Raw genomic sequence first — 15909 nt, 5'->3', positions numbered from 1 at the left:
TCTGCATCAACACGCAAAAATAATCTAACCTGTTGACGCGGTGGGACAACCCTGGTGAGAAGAAGCCTTTTGGATGATGGATGACTCAGAAAGTTGCCAGCAACTCGACTCCTAAGGGCTTTTTTTTTACCTGGACAAGTGGGAACGTTCACTGACATCTAAGTGCAACTTTTTTAAGTTAAGCTTAACTTTAGCATTCGTCGTATGAAGAGCTGATAGAAAAACTTACAACCGTGGTCAGCTTCTTCTGACCACGGTCACTCAGTATGAAAGTGCCGTTACTTCAGCTTATTAATTTCATCTGTATCATGGTTCAGGAAGGGGAGGTGGGGGGTGTTCACTCTTGCCAGAATCAGACGGGAGCCTTCAAGAACTGGGACAGAACCAAACTGCCCAAACATGGAGAAAACGCACAGCTTTGCCGCCACTTTGAAAAAGGAAAAGAAAAAAGGAAGAAAAAAATACCGCTGATTGCTTCCAGGGATGCTGATCTTTATTGTCTTTATTGTCACTGGGACTTAAAGGGGGCATTAATGGCAGGTGCAAGTCAACGTTAAATTACCTGCGGCGCCGTCTTGTTTTCGTGGTTTCTCGGTTGGATTGCGGCGTCTCACTGTTCATGTTGTCAAGGGGTTTTTGCGTTTTTCAGACATTCTTTCAACGGTCTGCATAGCACAGATTGAAACTTTACGTTTTATTCCGAGTGACGTAATCTCACATGGACGCTGGCCAGACGCACACACGCACACAGCAGGCTCCATCATCCATATTTACACATTAGTGAGCATTTCAACTGCACTATTTAGGTTTGTATGACTTCATTTTAAGCCCCGCCGTTCACAGAAGACTTGTGTTAACAGCTTTCTCGAGTTGAGGAGCTGAGTGACGCGAGAAAAACAAACCGAGTCTGTCGAAATGATTTGAATATTATGAATGTGGCTCACATCAGGGGTTTTTCACTCGGATTTGGTCAAATAAATGAGGCGTCAAAGGGATCTTGAAATGTTGCTCCTGGCTTTCCCGTCTCTTCAAACGCTTCATACGTGGCCTCCAGAAATTAATTTTTTGACTTTTGGGTGTTTCTCCTCCACTTTGCTGTGACACTGTTTTGAAAGTGATGAGGGACCTCTGGCTCACGGTTCCTTTAGGAGTAATGAAAAGTAGAGGGATACCCCCCTCTCATACATCTTCACTAACTCTCCCTCAGCTGCCCACCCACCCTTATACTCCCACTTTTTGGCAGCGGGAAGCAAATAAATGCTGGCCAGTGCTCAGCGGGGGGGTAGAACAACCCTGTTTTGTTTAATGAGGTGGTCCAGTGTGTTTTCTCTCTCTGTTGATCTCTCTCTCTCTCTCCGTCCCTCTTATACAGTGTCCTGTCTTGCATCCTGCCCCCCACCCCTTTTTTTTCCTTGCACTCATTTTCCCTCCTTCTTTCTTAAGGCCTGGTTGAGCCCTGATAGGCTTGCTGGGGATAAAACCTGGAGCTTTGGAGACGTGAGGGACATTTGGGAGCAAGATGGCGAGAGGGATGGTGGCCACATACCTACTCGGAGTCCTTCTGCTGGCTCTGTGGAAGCCATCGAAGCAAGGAGGTGGGTTTTCCCTTTCTTGAATTTTTACATATACTGCAGCATCCAACCAGGTTGCACCTGTGTCTCAGGTGTCAGATTAGGTTCATGTTTTGCTCAGCTCCCTTCTCCTCTGTTGATAGCAGCAGAGAGCGTGAACCCGTTGTCTTTTTTTTGTTCAGCTGTTGTGTGATAGTTTGATGTGCACGGCGAACTGAGGTAACATGCTTGGTGGAAATCGGCGGCTGCAAATTGATAGCCTCAAACATGCATGCTGCAAGGGGTTGTTTAAAAAAAAACAACAAACCTCAGCTCTCTTGAAATCCTTGTAAGAGGCTGTGTTTCCTCCAGCTCTGTGAGTGGTCCTTAGTTACAGCATCATTTCATCCCTGCTGTTATGCAACTTTTAATATTTTCTCTGTGTCTCCAGGGTAGAGTTTAAGAGTGAGGGGGGAAGAAATAATGTGTGTCCCAAATGTGGGTTTGCAGTTTCCACACCAAAAGGTCAAACTTGCCTCTGGTCTCGCTGTCTGATTAAGAAGGCGATTGTGGACTGAGCTCATGTTGGAAAGTTGTCACCGCTCCTACACCTCCGTCAGCGCTGCCAACTCTCAGACGGAGATGCAGTCGGGGTGTTGTTGTTGTTGTTGTTGTTGTTGTTGTTTTTTGTTTAATCCCCTTGGTAACAAAAAATGTGTTATTGCTGAATGATTCCAGTTGTGCATCTGATTCCCAGTCTGTGATCTAACATTCAACGTCCAGGTATCTGTCTGGATAGAAGCACTTCAGTGTGCGTCCCATGCGAGATCACGGGCCAATAGCGTTGCATGTTCTTAGTGACTTTACAAAGCCCAGATGTGTTTTCCTGCGCATCCTCCTCCTTTGGCATGATGTCAGGACAAGAGTTGAGTCTGAGGATAGTTAAAGCCTTTAACGAGGCGCTGCACCTTATTAAAGGCTTTGATGCAAACAGTGTGCTCCGGACCTCATGCCCACCTGAGGGGAGTCCGTGAAGCAAGTTCAACAAAGTCAGACTTTCACTGCCTCTGGCCCTCCCAGCTGAGATTAAAGATATCACAAGCTTGATGTACAACATTTTGTTGTTGCAATCTCAGAGTTTCTGGCTTTGGACTTTGTGCTCTCCCCGTGATAAACAGGCTGTTTAATGTGTATTTTGAATTTTATTGCACTCAAATTATGGCAAATTATGACCACACCTCTTTCTGAAAAGAAAAACAGGTTGCCAATGAGGTGAGATGTAGAAGATATTAAACAATTAAGCAAAGATAAAAAACCAACAGTTGCACACATGACCTCCACACATCTCTTCTACCTTCCCTGTATAAAGTCTGACACTGACCCAATAAACAAAAGCGATGCAGAAATCTTTTCCTACTAATAACAGTGAACCAATGTGTGATTATTACTAATGGCTAAATAAATCTTTGCAACTGGTGTTCTTTTGACTATAGAGCCAGAGTTTACAATGGGACTGAGCGAACACAACAAATTGTAAAAGTACCATTCAGATTGTGTAATGCAGCTATTTGTAATGGGAACCAGCCGAACCAGGGAACCTGTCTCTGAATTTATTTTTTAACTGGAATAAAACCTCATGCAGCCATTAAAGCTTCCTAAAGACTGCATGACATTGACAATCAGAGCACTTTGTCAGTTTCATGCTTGTAAAACAAATTCCTGCAAGTTTTGCTCAGTTAAATTTAAGACTTGAAAACTTATTAGAAGCCTTATTACGAGTTAAAAATCAAGTCTTTTACGTCTGTTTTATATTGATTGCTTTCACATGGCCGTTAGACTCACTGCATTTTCTGCCAGTTTGTAAATACACAAACATACACAGAAGTCCAAATTAAAGTCCACAGGCGAGTTTAAAAAACATGCATTGATCATAGACGAGCCTGCAACTTTTCAACAAGGTCTTTAAAGTTTTTAGTGAGTAATTAACTTCAGTAATATCTACTTGAGATAATTCAGTGCACAAGTGGTGCGCAACCTGCAACACATCTTCTCTCAGTCACTGTGCACATTAAATACAACCGCTATTGCGAGACACTGAACAAATGCTACTCATTTTGGAATCGCATAAATGTTAATCATTGAAAAGCAGTCAACACTCAGAAGTTTGTTTGTTTTTTTGCCGTGATGGGATTTTTCTATAGAGCTACCAACAGAGGAAACTGAATGAACGTTGAAGTTGTTTTTCTGTGTGTCCTGTTAATCAGCTTTAGATGACATTTAAGTGAGATCAGTAACTTACATTCCTCAGGAATCCCAACAGACCTATTTGTTTCACATCTGTACTGTGGGATATTGAAAAACCTTTCCTTTTATAGTTGTGCACTCCATGCATTTCTATTTTTGGCTATTTTGATTTGTAAAACTAGACGTAGGTGCAGCAAAGGGTGAGAATTATGGTCGCGGACAGATGACTTTTGAGCTTGTAATCAGAGTACACACACACACACACACACACACACACACACACGCACACACACATTGAAACAACAGCACACCATTTATTTAGAGTTATTTAGAATCCACTGGCAAGATGTGAACCACGGTATTAGATGAAATTGTTTTTTATAGAGCAATGGCAGAGAGCAGAAAACTAAACGCTATTAGCCCTGAACGGTGACTCATAAATTCTTTACCCAAGAAACAAATCTATCACCATTAAATTGTTCTGTCTATAGAACTGATCTACACCTACAACGCTTCAACAAACCGTTTTTCGTCATTAATTCAAGATACAACTATTGAAAAAAAAAACCCTCATACATGTATTTCTGTGTTTATTAGGTTTGTATATACCCTCTAGTGGAGCAGCTGGGGGAGTTGGAGTTGGAGGAGGACCAGGAACTGGATTTGGAGCAGGTGGGGCTGGTGCAGGATTTGGCCCTGGTGGAGCTGGGACAGGATTTCAACCTGGGAGAGGAGTCGGACCAGGAGCAGGAGGAGCTGGCACCGGCCTAGGAGGCTTTGGAGCAGGAGCAGGTGGAGGTGGTAGCAAATAGTGTTTTCATCTCACGAAAAAAAAAAGTACATATATGTATATATACGTGTGTGTGTGTGTGTGTGTGTGTGTGTGTATAAAACTGGGAGACATCATACATATATACATATACATATATATATATATATATATATACATATATATATATATATATATATATATATATATATATATATATATATGTATATATATATATATATATATATATATATATATACACTCACTATGCACTGTGTATAATTACTTACAATTGGCTGACGGCTGTGTTTATTAGGTGGCTTTGGTGGTCAAGGACCAGGAGGAGTTGGCCCTGGAGGAGTTGGACCTGGTGGAGTTGGACCAGGTGGATTTGGACCTGGTGGAATTGGACCTGGAGGATTTGGACCTGGTGGAGTTGGACCTGGAGGAGTTGGACCTGGTGGAGTAGGACCAGGTGGATTTGGACCTGGTGGAGTAGGACTTGGTGGAGTTGGACAAGGAGGATTTGGGCCTGGTGGAATTGGACCTGGTGGAGTTGGACCAGGAGGAGTTGGACCAGGTGGTTTTGGACCAGGTATGTATGGCCACCAAAGTGTTTTGGCTGGTAAAAGTTACTGAATTGAACCTCTTAATTGTCAAATGACTAAATTGCTTATAGGTCAAACTATTCATCTATAATTTGACTGTTACGTTCTTATTCTTTCAGGCGTAAAGCTTCCAAAAACAGGTAAGACTTCCAAGGCCATCTACAGATTCTGATTGTAAGGATTAAACTTTGTCAGAAGTGCCTACTTTTACTACATAAGGGCCAATGTGTTGATAAAATTCAAACTTAAATCTTGTTTTTCTCTTCTGTATTGGATTTGTCTTTTTGAGGAGCCTTTGGTGGTCGTGGAGGAGTGGCTGGTGGGTTTGGCACAGGACAGGGTGCAGGACTTGGACCAGGTGGGGCTGGAGCAGGAGTTTTTGGACCAGGTGGAGCAGGAGGATATGGACCAGGTGGAACTGGAGGCTATGGAACTGGTCCAGGAGGAGTTGGTCCCGGTGGATTCGGACCAGGAGGCATTGGTCCAGGTACCTGCACTTATGCTTGGAGATCTACATACATAATGAGACCTTTAGAATACGTGGAAGTTCCCTCCTTTGTACTAAAGGCAGCCTCTTTTCTGTAAATATTTTTCAAAGGGTCGATTTAAAGCAGCTGGGTAAAGAGTGCATACCATTATTTCCTCATTACATCAAGGATATAAGCCATTGTTCAGGGGGCACCCAACCTTGTGAAAACATACATACTCAACGCACTCACACAAACAGACACACACACAGGCAGACACACACACACACACACACAGGCAGACACACACACACACACACACACACACACACACACACAAAGAAAAAGGCTAATGTATTAGACATGGCTGTTCCCTGATAAGCGGCGGAAGTCGTCACATCAGTCAAAAAGACGGATTGGCTTTGGAATTTTAGTGCCTCTCTGCTTTTTATCCTTGAATGTGCATGTTGGCTTTGCAGGATGAGGAAAGTCAGTGATAATATCCGAATGATGTTAAAGAGGCCATGGCACAATACAACCTTTCGAATTTTACCCGTGAGTGGGTGGAAAATGGGGTCAGCATAAGCAAATCAACTATGAGTCACTCGTCAAATTTTCCACTTTGCCCTAGGGTTGGCCTTCTGGTTGAACATGTTTTTGAATGCTAAGACAATGCACAATGCACAAACCCAATGAGGTATGTTCATACTGACCATTGCATGTGCGCAGTGAGCCGAAATGAGTTGAGGAAAAAAATGATTGATTTAAACAGCCAGAGACACACTTGTTTCAGATTTTGAGGATGTCATGATATGATACATGATTATGTGCATCTGTCCTAATTTAAAAAAGGGACTGAATTTAATTCATTGTTCTATGTCGCAGCAGTTCATCTCCTCAGCAAAAGCTTTTATGAGCTATTAGCTTAGCCCTATAGGAGATTTAAATGTCAGACTTGTTCACTTCGAAACACAAGACCAAAAACATTTTGTAAGAATGACTTAATCCTTGCAAGATTCCTCTCAGGCTATCAGCATATAGGTATAATATTACCAAAGGGTGGGGTTGCACAGGGACACACTGGATTCATTAATGCATGATGTAGTGTGCTGTAATCACCAGAGCAAGTGTGGGGTGCAGTATTGCTCTTTATCTGCTTCTCTGTGCCTTTGGGCAGGGGGTTTCGTTGACAGACTTTCATAAAAACCACAAGGAAATTGCTGCCTTGACAAACCACATACTAACATTTAAATATTTTTAGGTGGATATGGAGCAGGTGGTGTTGGCCAATACCCAGGAGGAACTGGCCCTAAACCTCCAAAAACAGGTATTTGTTTGATTAATTAACGGCACATGGTTTAAAGCATTTCTTTTATTTATACAGCTATCCTTGTCTCTCAATACTGTAGGTGGGGTAGGAACTGCCCTTGGTGGAACTGGTTTTTGGCCTGGAGGTGCAGGATTTGGACCTGGTGCGTCAGGGGTTGGGCCAGGTGGTGTTGGGGTTGGGCCTGGAGGGTTTGGTCCTAGTGGTACCGGATTTGGGCAAGGTGGTGCTGGGGTTGGTCCTGGTGGAACTGGATTTGGTCCAGGTGGAGCTGGGGTTGGACCCGGTGGAACTGGATTTGGTCCTAGTGGAACCGGGGTTGGAACCAGTGGGACTGGATTTGGGCCAGGTGGAGCTGGTGTTGGACCTGGTGGAACTGGATTTGGCCCAGGTGGAGCAGGGGTTGGACCTGGAGGGACAGGCGCTGGTCCAGGTGGAGCTGCTGTACCTGGAGGTAGATACATAAACTGGGTCAAATTTGATTGAATATCTTGCTGTACTATAGCAAAACGTATTATATTATCACTTAATCTGACCTGACCCGAGATAACCTAAAAGTTTTGTTCACATCAGTTTCCTATTTTAAGGATCAAAATGTTTTATTTTCTTTTTTTGCATTTTTGTTGAAGGTATCTTTAAGAAACACAGAATAAATAAAACAATTTTCATGTTAAAATTGTAGTTCTGCCGCATACTGGCACTGGAATTGGAGTTGGTGGGAAGACTGCGGGCAAAGCCTCAAAACAGGTTCCAGGTAAACTCCAGCACATGACTTTTAGTTTATTTTTGTTTTGTTTTATACAAAATTATTTCCATAATTCTGTTGGAATATCATTTAATATAAAAAAAAACACCTTTTTATTTGCAGGAGTTGGGATACCTGGACTTTATCAAGGAGGCTATGTGCCAGGCCAAGGTATGTTCAATTGCCTAAAAATATTTGTTTTTAATAATGTTAAACTTTTCTAACAAGATTTTGAGCATTAAACAACAACAATCTGTCTAATATTTCATGGTGAGGTTTTGGAGGTCGTGGTGTTCTCCCAGGTGTTGCCACAGGAACAGGACTTGGACCTCAAACAGGTGTGTGGGCTGATGCGTTAATGATTACGATGAAATGTTGGAAAATGATGGCGAAAAAATGTGTCTTTCTCTTAACAGGAGCTGGAGTCCTTGGTCAGGGTGGTGTCGGACCAGGAGGACCAGGCAGTGAGTGTCATAAGTAACAGACAGTAAGTTCTCTAAAGCAAAACTGTATTTTTACTCAGTTAAAACCAATGTGATTTCTTATTTCAGCTGGTCATGGGCAACAGCTGCCTGGTGTTTTCCGTGGATATCCTCTCATATCACCAAAATCAGGTACACAACAATGATAGATAAACATTAAATTAAACCATAATAATTCAAAAGATATCTCCAACAATGGAAAATATGTATCTATTCAATTCTATTACAGGGGTGGGAAAATCTAAGAAAAACCCAGCCAAAGCTGCAGCTAAATACGGTAATAACATATGTAAACAAGTTATGGTAATACGATGCTTAACTTTGTATTGACTAAAACAAAAGCAGGTGCTCAAGCTAGTGGCACATTATGTTGTTTGAAAATGTTTATGTTTTTTTGACCAGGTGGAGGAGGTGCACTTGGTCAAGGGGGCGCTTTGGGAGTTGGAACTGGGCTTACTCCTGGATTTGGAGGCGGACTTGGCCCTGGTATTAGATAATTCCTCTGAAGGTTTGGACAAACCATCTATAAATAAAGCTTACTCAAAATACCTTTTATTTCTCCACGTGGTGCAGGTACTGGTCCCTCTGGAGGCATTGGAGGTGTTGGCCCTGGCACTGGAGTTGGACCAGGAACTGGAGTTGGTTACGGCCCCGGTGGTGCCGGCACTGGTCCAGGGGGTGTGGGTTACGGCCCCGGTGGTGCCGGCACTGGTCCAGGAGGTGTTGGTTACGGCCCCGGTGGTGCCGGAACTGGTCCAGGAGGTGCAGGCTACGTCCCGGGTGGTGCCGGCACTGGTCCAGGAGGTGTTGGTTACGGCCCCGGTGGTGCTGGAACTGGTCCAGGAGGTGTAGGCTACGGCCCAGGTGGTGCCGGAACTGGTCCAGGAGGTGTTGGTTATGGCCCCGGTGGTGCTGGAACCGGTCCAGGAGGTGTAGGCTACGGCCCTGGTGGTGCCGGAACTGGTCCAGGAGGTGTAGGTTACGGCCCAGGTGGTGCCGGAACCATTCCAGGAGGTGTTGGTTACGGCCCAGGAGGTGCCGGTACTGGCCCTGCCGGAGTGGGAACAGGGCCTGCAGGTAACTTATCAAATCCAGTTTTTATACAGCGATAACATTTCAAGTTTTAGTTTCTGTGTTTTCAGGCATCAGTAAGTACAAATGTGTAATTCATTTGTTTGTATTTTAGGATATGATGCCAATGCCAAGGCTCGGAAATATGGTAAGAATATATATTCATACTGTGTTGCACTATTACTGTCTTGGTAAACAATGTCTAAACCAAAAAATGGTACTGCTTTTACTTCTCACAGGCATGTTGAGTGGTCGCACAGGTGCAGGCACGGGCTATGGACCAGGAGGTGGAGTTGGAACAGGAGGCGCAGGCACTGGTTTTGGACCAGGTGGTGGAGTTGGACCAGGTGGTGCAGGCACAGGTTTTGGACCAGGTGGTGCAGGCACTGGCTTTGGACCAGGTGGTGGAGTTGGACCAGGTGGTGCTGGTACTGCCACTGGCTTTGGACCAGGAGGTGCAGGAACCGGTTATAGACCTGGTAGTACTGGTACAGGCTATGGACCTGGAGGAGTTGGACCAGGTGGTGCTGGTGCTGGCACTGGCTTCGGACCAGGTGGTGCCGGTGCTGGTACAGGTTTTAGACCAGCAGGTGCAGGAACTGGTTATGGACCGGGTGGTGCTGGTACAGGCTATGGACCAGGGGGAATTGGACCAGGCGGATCAGGTACTGAGCATTACATCACATGCTCACATATTTAACACTTTATCACACTTTAAAAATATAACATTTGTCACATATTTAAGATGACATGTTTCTCTAAATCTTCACTTGACGTTTTACAGGTTATGCAGCTGCTAAAGCACGGAAATATGGTAGGAAACAATTATTAAGGGGTGTTAACAAAAATACATCTCACAATAAACCTCAAATTTCATATATTTGCAATTAGTAGATATAGCACAACTTTAAAACAACTTATACTAACCCCCTTAGTTTGCCAAACAGCAGTCTTTTGTTTAATAATAGATTATGAGCTCTACATACTGCTTTGGTAGGACTGCCCGGAGGTGCAGGAGGACTGGGTGGTGGATTTGGGCTGCCTGGGCAAGGTGTTGGACTGTCAACTGGTGGTGGACTGGGAGCAGGACTAGGCACTGGGGGAGTACCCGGTGCTGGTGTCGCAACAGGTGGTGGACCAGCTGGTTTTGGACCAGGTACAGATGAAAACACCATTCCTCAGCCTCCACTTATTTTATTTGTTTTCTGACAAGTTAAGATTCATTCTTAAATCCTTCCAATATGTGTATGCAGGACTTCCTGGTGGTGGTGGTGGCACAGGCAGGACCGGATATGGACCTGGTGGATATGGGCCTGGAGTTGGTTATGGGCCAGGAAGAGGCTATGCTGCAGGACCAGGGGCTGGATATGGAACAGGTGCTGCAGTCAGATAAGTTGAATCTATTATTATACAGTTGTTGTTTTTTCACTTATTGCACTTATTCAGTCCCTTGAAATTTCTCACCCACAGGTTATGGAGCTGGATTAAAACCTGCTAAATATGGTATTTGATTCCAGTTCTTCTTTTTGAAAAACATGCCACAGATTGTTTCTAGTGAAACTGAAATAATTTAATACAATCATAATATAGGTTATGGACCAGCAGGATCAGGTGGTGTACTAGGAGGTGGAATTTCACGAGGTATTGTAATTGTAATTGTTTTTGTCAATTACTGCTTTTTGTATTGGTATATGGTTGCTCTGTATATTTCTTTTGCAAATCATCAACATACATTGAGAAATTGCAACACTCACACATTATTTTTTTTTATCTTTTTTTATCCAGGTGGCTTTGGGACTGGCACTGGAGGTCTAGGTTTGTATTTTAACATGGTGAAAGAAAATAAGGCTATTATTATATTATTATTATCATATCATACCACTTTGGTTTGAACATTTCCTTTACTGACCTCTGCTGATGGTTAGTAGGAACAACAACATAATGTCCCTGAACACAGACTACTTACTGACTCTCTCCCATTGCACCACAAGGGGGCACAATTACAAAGAAGACTTGAGGCAAGTCATTCGAAATCCAACCGATCCAATCCCATCCCAGCCCAGTTTTTTTTTCTCTCTGATTGTACAAAGCGCTTTGAGACGCCTTTGGTTGTGATTTCGCACTGTACAAGTAAAAGTTGATTGATTGATCCATCCATTTTCTGTACACGCTCCTACACTTAAGGTTGCAGTTCTGCCGCAGCCTATGCCAGCTGTCATGGGGTAAAGGCAGGGTGACACCCTGGACAAGTCACCAGGTTGTCACAGGGCCACACAGAATGACAAACAAACATACACGCTGTCACACTCACACACACACTTACACCTAAAGTTCAGAGTTTCCAATTCGCCTCACATGCATGTTTTTTGACTGTGGGAAGAAGTTAGACACCTCGGAGAGAACCCACGTAGACACAGGGAGAACATGCAAACTCCACGCAGGAAGGCCCCAGGCCCAGGATTGAACCCACAACCTTCTTTCTGCAAGGCGACAGCACTAACCTAAAAACTACCGTATTGCCAGTTATTAGAAATATATATTATCATTGAACTAATTAAATAAAAAAGTTATTACCATATTAAACTTATTATCATTTATTATTTCATCCACTTCTTGTTTGTTTTTATTTTTGTGATCTTCAGGCTATGGCACAGCTGGATCAAAAGCTGCAAAGTACGGTAAGGTGTACTCTGACTTTGTGCCTCCAGGCAAAAGTGATTATGAGAGACTCTTTTGCTTATTGTATTTTTGCTCTTTTTTTAACTACAGGAACCCCAGGAGGAGCTGTACCCGGAGGAGCTGTACCTGGAGCAGGAACAGGAGCAGGAGCAGGGACAGGAACTGCTGGTGGGACAGGGACAGGTGTGGCAGGAAACGGCACAATCATTGGCAGCGGTGCAGGTGGAACAGCTGGACCCAGTGGTGAGCTCCGGCTTCAAAATTAGCATTTGTATCAAACTGTTGAAAAAATGATCTTTGTGTGCATGTTTTTCTGCTGTACCAGGAGGAACCGGAGTAACAGGAGGAAGAGGAACACCAGCTCCAGCATCAGAAGGTACGTATTGAGCATAGTAAAACTGTTGCTATAACTAATAGTTAATAACTTTCTTTGTAACTCTTGTGTTTGGCCATGTTCAATTTCCAATCATAGATTTAAATGTGTTAATTAGTTTTGGTATTTTGAATACTAAGCATACCATGCAATTATTAATATCTCGCTCTTTTTCCAGGTGATGGCAGCATCATTGAAGGTTCTGGAACCTCTGGAGGAGAAGGTTTATTTTGTAGATTCTTGAAATGCCTTTTCCGTTATCGCAGTGATGCATCTGAGGGCCACAGAATTTTTTTTTTTTTTTTTGCATGGATAATAACATTTCCACACACTGTACAGCACTTACATTTCATATTGCAAGAATCTGATGGTCACAGGTCAAATCCTTATTAAACTATATGTCCTTCACTGTTTAAAACAGGAGGCATTGGTGGCAGGCCAGTTGGTGCAGGAGGTGGAGATGGAGGCCTGGCCGGGACAGGAATCCCCATCATTGGAGCAAAACCAGGTTTTTCTTTTTCAACAACAAATAAATAAATGTTAAATACAGATGTCCACATTTCTTCTAATTATGCAGCTAGTTAATTTACCAGGGTTTTTGAAATATTGAAGAACAAAAAATATAAGACTGGAAAAATAACTCGATTATTTAGCTTTGTTCTTTCCCTTCCCATAATTTTCTGTCAAAACAGGAATCAATGGGACAGAGATTCCAGGTCAGTGTCAAGGGGAACATATTTATTATTAATTTGAAAGTGCTTGACAGGCATGTAAGCAAACATATTTTATTGTCCACTGCCACAGGTCCTACAGGAGATTCACGTGGTAAGTTAACACTAGGTTATCACTTCCCAACTTATTTTATACCAAAGGGCAGGCTTAAAGAAAACCTGGCATGGCAACATTATGAACTTTAAATCTAAAATGAGACTAGCACTTTAAATCTATCACAAATGCTTTCACTTTTGAGATCACAGTTCTGTTTTCACTCAAATGCTTTTACAGTTATCACTGGTTTACCTGTACCTGAGCGTGAGTGTTTTCGAAGTGCACTTCCAATCACCCATTTGGCATCAGAGTAAACTGCATGGCCCACCAATCTCTTAAAATGACTGAAACCACTTATAAATGCATGCAAACTTATACGTTTAAAATATTGCAAAACTATTAATGAATGATTTGTGTTTCTGTCACTGTAGTTGGCGGTGGAGCTGTACAGCCGAGCGGTAGGTTAACCGTATTTAAAAATATATGGATAAAATAAGATTGGCGCTAACCTCAAGTTGATTTTGCAGGTTCAGATGGAGATGTTGCCAGTGGGACACTGCCTGGAGCCAAACCTCTCAAACCCCCAGGTGAATTGTTCTCAAATTGTTGATAGTGTTGCAACCTACGGGAGTGGTAGGTTGGTACCGGTGATTCATTTTTCTTTTTTCATTAGCACATGTTCATTCAAAAGTGAGAAGAAGGAAGAAATTAGTGTGTGTACTGTAACGTTCCTGGACTTGGTGTTTTTTGTGAGCACCCCATTCAAATATATAAGTACAGAAATAAGCAGGTATCTAACACTGTGACAATAAATGTTGCTGGAGTACGAGATTCTTTGCATATGCTGACTTTGCAGTTGGCTCCATTCTTAATTCTTGCTAGAGTAACTCTTGTCTTTGCGCCCCACTTGCAGGTGTCCCCAGAGGTGACACACCCGGTGAAGGAGATGGAGAAGGAGGTCCTGATGGAGAGAGAGATCGTGGAGTACCAGGAGGAGTAGGAGGAACACCAAAACCACCCAAAAGTAATGTTTCAGTCTACATCTGCAGTTCAGTTTAATGTTCATCCACCGTCTGAACTATGTTTGTATTTGAAAATAACCAAACACAGCAGATGGCACTGATGGAACTGTCAGAGGAGGTGTAAGTGGAGGAACTGGCGGGGTTGGTGGGGCTACTGGAGTGGGTCCAGGAGGAGCAGGTCTGGTACCTGGGATTGGTGGACCCGGTGGAGTTGGAACAGGAGCCATTAAACCTGGAAAAAGTATGTTGTTAGGACATTTTTAATAGACTCAGTCCGTCAGCCCAAAATATAATGACACATCTTGTGTGTGCTCAACAGGTTACGGTGCTGGTGGATTTGGAGTTTTACCAGGTGGAGGTATGTAAAAAGAAGAAGAAGAAGTTACAACAAGGTGGTGACAAAATATGTGAATGCTGTAGCTGTTAATAACATATCATCTTTGATTTGTCAGGCATACGATACTCAACTGGAGCTGGAGTAGGACAGGGAGCAGGAAAACCTGGAAAAGGTTCTAAAAGTTTTTTGTTTTTTTCTTTGACCCAACAATGAAAAAGAAAACATAATTTTAAATTATTGTGTTTCTGTCAGTGTATGGGTCCCTTGGAGCAGGAGGCCAAAGTGGAGTCGGACCTGGCAGTTACGGAGTTGGTCGTGGAGGCTATGGTGCCGGTCCTGGAAGTTATGGCACAGGACCATTAGGGTATGGAACTGGTCCAGGTGGCTATGGAGTCGGGCCCGGTGGGTATGGAGCTGGACCAGGAGGCTATGGAACTAGGGGTGGTGTTGGTGTTGGTCCTGGGTCTGTCAGTGGAGGACTTGGAGCAGGAGCAGGTCCAGGTGGCGCCACTGGTGGACTTGGGGCATATAGTGGAGGAGTTGGTCCAGGTGGTACGTCCTTTTTTGTTATAAATAAAACAATTAATAAATACAACATAATAACTAATGTTAAAATACGTGACAATAATTGATAGTTTAATTACTGTTCATTTTTATATTTCAGGCTCAAGACTTGGCTTAGGTCTGGGAAACATCAAACCACCAAAAAGTAGGATAAATCTGACAGATCTAAAGTTCTAAGTTCTAACCATTATGCATTTACATAATGTCAAGTAACATCTTCCAGGTTATGGAGCAGCAGCTGGAGGCGCTGGGGTTGGACCTGGTGGCTATGGGACTGGTACAGGAGGCACTGGTTCTGGACCTGGGGGTTTTGGTCCGGGTGGGCTTGGCGGTCCTGGTGCTGGTAATTACGGCACTGGTGGCACAGGACAGGTTGGCTATGGACCTGGCTCTACTGGGACAGGACTAGGTGGTGTTGGAACCAGACCAGGCGGCTTTGGACCAGGTGGAGTTGGCACAGGACCACTTGGTTATGGACAAGGTGGTCCTGGTGTTTATACTGCCGGTGGCCAAGGACTGGGTGCAAGAAAACCACCCAAATCAGGTACAATAGCTATGTTTTAAATTCAATGTTCAATTGGAAAATTCCTGGACATCTTCCTCCAGTTTATGATCAATCTCAGTTAATGTTAAACCAGCTAAATATTCCTGCACCAACCTGGGATTCTGTGCCTGCTTTATGCTGTTTTCTAGGTACAGGAGTTGGACCTGGTGGAATAGGAACTGGACCTGGAAGATATGGTCCTGGTGGGTTTGGGACAGGAGGCTTTGGACCTGGTGGAGCTGGCACAGGAACGGGCGGCTTTGGACCAGGTGGTGCTGGTGCAGGAACAGGAGGCTTTGGACCAGGTGGTGCTGGCACGGGACCTGGAGGCTTTGGACCAGGTGGTGCTAGCGCAGGAA

General features: G+C 43.7%; 1 protein-coding gene and 2 long non-coding RNA genes across 3 annotated transcripts; all 3 read left to right on the top strand.

Moving 5' to 3' along the window:
• Positions 1–1378: 1378 nt before the first annotated feature.
• LOC142891611 (uncharacterized) lies at positions 1379–5029 on the top strand. Its single transcript, XR_012927295.1, has 3 exons — positions 1379–1595; positions 4392–4592; positions 4880–5029. It is a non-coding gene; the product is annotated as an uncharacterized LOC142891611 (long non-coding RNA).
• A 435-nt stretch (positions 5030–5464) lies between these two features.
• On the top strand, positions 5465–7201 carry LOC142891922 (uncharacterized). Its single transcript, XR_012927338.1, has 3 exons — positions 5465–5658; positions 6900–6965; positions 7048–7201. It is a non-coding gene; the product is annotated as an uncharacterized LOC142891922 (long non-coding RNA).
• A 1877-nt stretch (positions 7202–9078) lies between these two features.
• LOC142892107 (uncharacterized) lies at positions 9079–15726 on the top strand. Its single transcript, XM_076032161.1, has 28 exons — positions 9079–9269; positions 9379–9411; positions 9503–9928; positions 10048–10077; positions 10261–10419; positions 10517–10639; positions 10734–10766; positions 10854–10904; positions 11049–11078; positions 11906–11941; positions 12033–12185; positions 12268–12318; positions 12494–12538; positions 12737–12823; positions 13008–13031; positions 13120–13140; positions 13321–13347; positions 13515–13541; positions 13611–13670; positions 13997–14107; positions 14194–14346; positions 14425–14463; positions 14558–14614; positions 14695–14994; positions 15107–15151; positions 15230–15283; positions 15432–15550; positions 15700–15726. The coding sequence occupies exons 3-28, from the start codon at positions 9505–9507 to the stop codon at positions 15724–15726; spliced, it is 2286 nt and encodes a 761-aa protein (XP_075888276.1). The 5' UTR covers positions 9079–9269; positions 9379–9411; positions 9503–9504.
• Positions 15727–15909: the final 183 nt, after the last annotated feature.

Source organism: Nelusetta ayraudi, unplaced genomic scaffold (assembly GCF_046127955.1).
Source record: "Nelusetta ayraudi isolate G7.1 ecotype Tasmania unplaced genomic scaffold, CSIRO-AGI_Nayr_v1 ptg000033l, whole genome shotgun sequence".
Classification (NCBI taxonomy): Eukaryota; Metazoa; Chordata; class Actinopteri; order Tetraodontiformes; family Monacanthidae; genus Nelusetta; species Nelusetta ayraudi.
The sequence above is the reverse complement of the archived record's forward strand: the minus strand, read 5'-3'. Positions and strand labels throughout refer to the sequence as shown.

Bases quoted from the DNA above. Each gene is read 5' to 3' on its own strand.
- LOC142892107 (XM_076032161.1), top strand. From the start codon at position 9,505: ATGTTGAGTGGTCGCACAGGTGCAGGCACGGGCTATGGACCAGGAGGT. The intron at 10,078-10,260 runs GTAGGAAACAAT...CTGCTTTGGTAG, and splicing joins TGCTAAAGCACGGAAATATG to GACTGCCCGGAGGTGCAGGA. The intron at 12,186-12,267 runs GTGAGCTCCGGC...CTGCTGTACCAG, and splicing joins TGGAACAGCTGGACCCAGTG to GAGGAACCGGAGTAACAGGA.